This window comes from Haplochromis burtoni, unplaced genomic scaffold, assembly GCF_018398535.1.
Source record: "Haplochromis burtoni strain Fernald_Lab_line unplaced genomic scaffold, NCSU_Asbu1 Contig_613, whole genome shotgun sequence".
Classification (NCBI taxonomy): Eukaryota; Metazoa; Chordata; class Actinopteri; order Cichliformes; family Cichlidae; genus Haplochromis; species Haplochromis burtoni.
In genome coordinates this window covers 28,643-35,656 of record NW_024582974.1, presented here as the reverse complement: position 1 = coordinate 35,656, position 7,014 = coordinate 28,643, and the positions used below count along the sequence as shown (strand labels likewise).

The 7,014-nt window shown below is 43.5% G+C and overlaps 1 protein-coding gene across 1 annotated transcript in view; it reads right to left on the bottom strand.

Moving 5' to 3' along the window:
• rgs9a (regulator of G protein signaling 9a) overlaps positions 1 to 7,014 on the bottom strand; it is a 37,820-nt gene that overhangs the window by 5,592 nt on the left and 25,214 nt on the right. Inside the window, exons 10-12 of the mRNA XM_005948874.2 lie at positions 5,514 to 5,543; positions 5,315 to 5,376; positions 489 to 602 (exon numbers count right to left, since the gene is read on the bottom strand). Of these exons, the coding sequence (XP_005948936.1) occupies positions 489 to 602; positions 5,315 to 5,376; positions 5,514 to 5,543 (206 nt within the window). The remainder of the gene's footprint in view (positions 1 to 488; positions 603 to 5,314; positions 5,377 to 5,513; positions 5,544 to 7,014) is intronic.

Below are 7,014 nucleotides of genomic sequence, written 5' to 3'. Positions count from 1 at the left end.
TCTCTCTGTGCTGTCTCGTCTCTCTGTGCCTGTCTCATTTGTAGTCCTGTGTTCATCGCTCTGTTTTTGTCCCTGTGTCATGTCTGCCATGTCTCTGTGTCTGTTTGTCCCCACTGCTGCTCCAGCAGCATTAAAACACACGTTTACAGTGTGTGTAAAACAATAGTTTGGACATATCAGGATGTTTCACTCTTCACATCAGGGTCACAAAGGTGGAACATGTTTCATCACTCATGTATCAAAGGCTCAGACCTTTATCCATCTTTCATGTACAGAAACTTTTAATAAACATGGGAAACAACACAAACTGAGTGCCCCTCCCATTTTATTCCCCAGCTGACTGCATACTTGGGTACGAGGGACTTTTTATAATTCATTACGGTAATTTATTTTAAACAACTTTCCAAATAAACACACTTAAAATGTTAGACTGCAAAGACTCATCGGTGCTGCTGCTGAAGTTGGTACACTGTTGTTTTGTTTTTCACCTTCTCATGTTGAGAGTCCAGTATGCATCATGGTCTGTTTGCCACGGGTTGCTGGGTAGACAGGAAGCCAGGAGCGGGTCATGATTTTTGTAGGTTGTGATGTATTTGACCAGCCTGCAGAGACAGAACTGTTATTAGCTTCATTTATTTTCTAGTTGAGGATGTCAAAACCAGGCAGCACAGCCGCGACAAAAGGAGATGCATATATATGTTCATTTAAATATACTGTATTTTAACTAATGATGTGACTGAAATACTCCTTCTGGTTTCTGTCTTTGTTTCTCCTCATTTCACTCAAAATATTACACAAAGTTACCTACAAGTATTGTTTTTATTAGGAGAAGTAATTGTTATAAGTGTTAGATGCAGTATGGCAAAGCTGCAGTTTTGACATTTGAACTCGTGTTTCTCTGCAAAGTGCGCTACATGGGATCGACCTGAATTTCCCAGTTGTATCTTGGACTTTTGCAACTGTTCCTTCTAATGATTTTTCAAATGTCTCATAGTGGTGTCGAGTCTCCGTGCATCCATGTAGTGTCCACAGCTGATCTTAGTGAGGGTCTAAGGGGCAGCAGTCCAGGCAGAAGAGCTCAGACCTCTCTCATGGGGGGTCATATGATGGTTGGGGTTTCTCTGTCGTATTATTGTAGGGTTACATTACAACATAAAGCACCCTGAGGAGACTGAATCTCCTCTGTTTCTGCAGGAGGGCACACAGAGAAAGTTGGAAGTTGGAAACCCTTCACCTAGGAGGCACCTGGGTGGCGTTCCAAACAGATGCCTCAACTGACTCCTTTAACAACCCTGGACCCCTGCTGTACTGTATGACCAAGCTTGTCTCCACATCTCTGATGGAGAGCCCAGGAACTCTCTGCAGGAAGTGCATTTCCAGCACTTGTATGTAGTGCTGGGCAATAAAATGATGACAGTGCACTGTTTTATGTTTGTACTTTAACATATTTGTACTGTCAAACACACCATACACTGTTAATTTGAGTTTACTGTATTTTTAATACCTGTAAACCAATAATGTGCCATAATTTTTAGGGGAAATGATGTATTTAATTTCTGTTAGTTGTTAATAATAAATCTTTGAACCTGTTCTTTCAATTAGCATCAAAGCAGATGCCTGCTTAGAATATTGATATGAAACTATATCTGATATGATCTCATTCTGTTACTGCCTAGAGCCTTAAACTAGGGTAAACTAGATAAACAAGGTCTCACTATGGTACAGGGACCCCAACACCCTTTAATAATGGGCCTGATAACCCATGCTCCCAACACACCTCTTACAGAAAAGGGGCCACAGTCAGTCACATCACAAAACAGTTGTAGACTGGTTGGACAAACCTCATACACCATATCCTAAATATCCTCAAAAGGACAAAGATCTGTTCCACTGGTCCACAACCAGGACATAAGCCATGTTGTTCCTCCTGATCCTGAGGTTAAACTAAAGGGTGAGATCTGCTCTCCAGTATCCTGGCCGCACACCTTCCAAACGAAGTATAAGCTGGAAGACACCTCCGGCACTACTTCTTAAAAAGCACCAACTACCACCACAGTTCCCAATCCAAAGGCCACGCCCCGTCTGTGTGTGTGTGTGTGTGTGTGTGTGTGTGTGTGTGTGTGTGTGTGTGTGTGTGTGTGTGTGTGTGTATGAGAAAGAGAGAAAGGCCCAGGAGACCCAGGCCATCCATAGCAACCGAAGAGAAGTCCCAAGGCCACATATTCTAATGACAACTGCATGCCCACCTAAGCAGAAGGAGAAAGCCCCAGATGGAGCCCTCATGTCCAAAGGGCAAGAGCCCCAGAGAACTAGAGGCAGGAGGCAGCTGATACTGCCAGCAAGCTAAGAACAGGGCCCTATGTCGCTAAAAACTGCTTGGTACCTGGAAGCCTTCTTGGCCACTGGGACAAAACCCAATGTGTATCCAGTGTTGGGAAGGTTACTTTTAAAATGTATTCCACTACAGATTCCATTACGTTACTCAATGACAGTAACGTATTCTGAATACTTTGGATTACTTAATATATTATCATGCTTTTTATGACTACATGAATGTACTATTGCTGTGTCATTTATTACTGAAGGTTACTCTCCACACCAACACCAGCTAGATGTTAAAATCTTAATATAAATGAGTAAAAGTAGGTGGACATTAGGTAAGGCTGCACTTTTTGCAGCGATCTTGTATAGAAAACTATTCCGCGCGTATATAAAACAGGTCAGCGGCTCCAAACTGTAGTAAAAGGACCTCTGGCTGATGCGTCAGGTTCGTGTCGGCTCGTAGCTGAAAAATAGCTTTACTTTGTTGTGTGGGTCAACTTTGCTAGCGAGAGACAGAGAGAGGAGTTGAAAGGCTGTTCCAACGAAGCTTATTGTTTCAGAGGAAAACAGGAACACAGTGTACAGTCGAGTCTTAATAGCTTACTTACAGCTGGGCCCTCTGTTTGGCTGCAGTGGTTATTATTATATCTACATGCTTCCAGCTCCCGTTTCTGCTCGGAGACAGCTCGTACTTTTCCTTTTTCTCCCTCCCTCGCTGACAGACACATCACGGGTAATCGCTTTATTTCAACAAAGAAACTGTATTCTGAATACCACCTTTTTAAACGGTAACTGTAATTCAATACAATTACTCATATTTTGTATTTTAAATACGTTCATGTATTCTATTACTCCCCATCACTGTGTGTAGACAGTGAACTGATGGGTCACACCTATCACTGAGGGTAGAATATCTCCTGATAATCATTCCTCAAGCTGTGTGTTGAGGTCAGTCCAACTATATATGGCCAGTATTGCATGTTCCAAGTACAAATTATAGTTATGTGATAACTGAATATCACATAGCATAGCATCAGACCCCTGCAGCTCCCTTTGGTGGATCTATAGAAGTGCAACCACCAACTGTTCCAGTGCGGACTGGGGCCTCTGCGCTAGTGATGTGCGGATCGATACTGAAATATCGATTCCTCTGATACCAGTCATTCATGTTCTAGAATCGATTCTCACATTAAAATATCGATATTTTAGTAATGTAGGGTAAATTTGTAGGTTATCATTAACAGGAACACAGTGGAAAGAAACTATAGCATTTGGATTGTCTACATCGGAAGGAACTACTTCCTCTTCTGCCTTTAATAGTCATGTGTGAAACACGGCTGTATGAATGTGTTGCAGCCTCTGGCGTGCGCACTCACAACAATGGCTGGGTGTAAATGGAGTAATGTGCGGACGTATTTTACCTCCACAAACAGCCAAGATGCGGTTTGTGATACATGTGGCAAGAAACTGAGGTGTTCTGGCAACACCATTAACCTCGTCAAACACCTCAGAGTAAATCATATCACAGAATATGATGAGCGTATGCTGAGGCGAACTGAAGACGAGGAGAGGGACAGGTGCTGCCAGGGCGAGACAGACGTCTCTCACGGAGAACGTGTTCAGATAGGCACAACTTCAGTTTTTTCATTTCAATATGATGAATTCTGCATTATTAAATGACAAGAACAAGTAATCTGAAGTCCTGTAATCATTATGAATCTATAATTTGAGATAAAATAAAAGATACAGTTAAAAAAAAGTTTTTGTACAAAGTATTGGTATCGGATCAGTATCGCCGATACCACCCTGAATTTTACTTGGTATCGGATCGGAAAGCAAATCAGTGGTATCGCACATCACTGCTCTGTGCGGCATTCCCAGCGCACCCTCATTGTGTGTTTAGGCATGCCACGTCTGTCCAACATCCTCCCCCGCCACCTGATCCAACTCACCACCAGGTGGTGATCAGTTGACAGCTCAGCCCCTCTCTGTACCCGAGTGTCCAGAACATATGGCCTTAGTTCTGGTGATACGATTACAAAATCGATCATTGACCTGCGGCCTAGATCATCCTGGTGCCACGTGCACTTATGGAAACTCTTATGTTCGAACATGGTGTTCGTTATGGCCAAACTGTGGTTTGCACAGAAGTCCAGCAACAAAGCACTACTCGCGTTCAGATCCGGGAGGCCATCCCTCCCAATCCCTCCAGGTCTCGCTGTCATTGCCCATGTGAGTATTGACATCTCCCAGTAGGAAAACAGAGACCCCAGGAGGAGCTCCGGAGCCCCACCCAGGAATTCCAAGAAGGCTGGGTACTCTAAACCACCACTCGGCGCATAAGTGCAGACGGTGGTCAGGACCCGTTCCTCGACCCGAAGGCAGACGGAACAAACCCTCTCATCCACTGGGAGAAACCTCAACATATAGGCAGCAAGCCGAGGGGATACCAGGATACCCAGTCCATCCTGCCGCCTCTCGCCAGGGGCAACTCCAGAGTCCAGCCCCTCTCCAGGAGACTGGGTTCAGAGCTCAAGCCGTGCATTGAGGTGAGCCCGACTATATCTAGCTGGTACCTCTCAACCTCATGCACTAACTCAGGTTCCTTCCCCACGAGACAGGTGACATTCCATGTCCCAATTGCCAGTCTTGGTAGCCGGGGATCGGTCCGCCAGGACCTCCACTCCTGGCTGTTGCCCTGCTCACAATGCAACCGACCCCTACGTTGCCTCCTTTTTAGGGCCGTGCCCGGCCGGGCCACATGGACTAAGGCCCAGCCACCAGACGCTCGCACTCGGGCACCCTCCAGGGCCAGGCCTGGCTCCAGGGCCTGGCCCCAACAATCAGATGACCCCTATGAGCAAGCACTTTGGTGACAGTGGGAAGGAAAAACTCCCTTTTAACAGGAAGAAACCTCCAGCAGAACCAGGCTCAGGGAGGGGCGGGGCATCTGCAGGGTTAATCTGTGTCTTGGTACCAGAAAGAAACTTACGCTCCCAGGGAGACGCTAGATTTGACCTTGGACCTCATGATAGCTTGTTGATAGAACATGTTCTAGAAAAAACACACACAGAATTGTTATTTGGATTATTTCCATTTCTAAAGTACCTTTGTACCTATGTACAGCTAAAGCTGTGTATTTATGCATGCATACTTTTAAATTTTCAGTAGCAACTCAAATTAAGACTTACCTTGCGTCTATAGATATCAAAAGTGGTTTTCTGAAAGAAAAGAATTATAAAATGAAAAGTTTTCATGGAAGCATTTTTTTGGTGCAGTAGTACTCGTTACGTGATAAGCTTAACAAGTATGATTAAATACAGAAAGACGTTTTGATGCTAGGGGTCTAGATCTACAGCTCAGGTCTGCTGAAGCAGAAATGGTTCCTCTGGGGTAAATGATTACTTAACTTTGCAAAGCTTTTTGAAAATTGCAGCCAAATATCAATATCAGTGCTTTTCCCCAAAGCTAGAATTGAATAAGTTTTCTAAGACAGAGACAGACAACCACAAACTCTAACATTCACACCTATTAACAATTCAGACTCATTATTTCATCAAACATGCTGTTGGCCAAATTGATGCCCAGCAAATTTGGAGGTTTGATACCAGAACCCGCATGGTGTGAGGTAACAGTGGAACCCTGTACCATCAAACCATCCTCAAGGTTCAGCAGATAGCCCATTTCCATCCATCCATTTTATTCCATGTATCTAATTCAGGTCCTCTGGAGTGCTGGAGCCCATCCCAGCTGCCATGGGATGAAAGGCAGAGTACAGCCTGGACAGGTCGCCAGTGTGCTGCAGGGCAGCCAATTTGGTTTTGCTCATTAGTACAATGACCACTTACCACACCACAACACTATAATGTCACACAGTGGGGATATAAAGTCTGGCTACTTAAGCAAAGTTATTTCTGGTTTGCATGTGTCTTTTCTTCATCACCATGGAGTTTGATCCATCGGTTTATTGGTCTCTTTTTTGTAGTTGTCTCGTTACCCTCCTGCTTCTGTGCCCATTACAAGGTTTCACTACTATGAAGCCTTGTTTGGACTTCTGTGAAGTACTCTTGTGTTCTTCATTTACTAAATTCTGGATCTGTGTTCATTTTCTCTCTGAGAACAAGACTGCACTTTGTGTTTGCTCGTGTCTTTGTTTAATATTCAGATTTGTTTGATGATCTGACTCATTGAAGTGTGACAAACATGCAAAAGAGACATAAAGATTATGTCTCCACAGGTGGAGAACTTTCTCGACAGTTACCAGCCTTTCTAGGAATGAGCGTGGCAGTAAATCCACCCCAGAAATGACCCTGTGAAAACTTTTTCACCCCACTGTGTAGACACACATAAACCTTTCTGCATTACTCTTTCATGTTCATGTGAGAAAAGAGATCTGTGTTAGAGGAAAACAGAAGAAAGGGAAATGCAATAAATAAGTTTTCTGAATATCTTCATCCTGTAAAATACAGTATTTCCTTGAATATTTAAAATAAATACAGATATAGAAGGTTGAGCATCCAATCAAAACTCCAACTGAAGCTCTACTGCCATCACAAAATTACCAATGTAAACATGTAAACAGAAACATGTAGCTTTTTGTAAATTTGGAAATATAATTAAAATCTGAAAACTGATGTGGAAATGGGTATTTACAGTATTTAGAGTATTTACAGTATCATGGTATTTAAATGG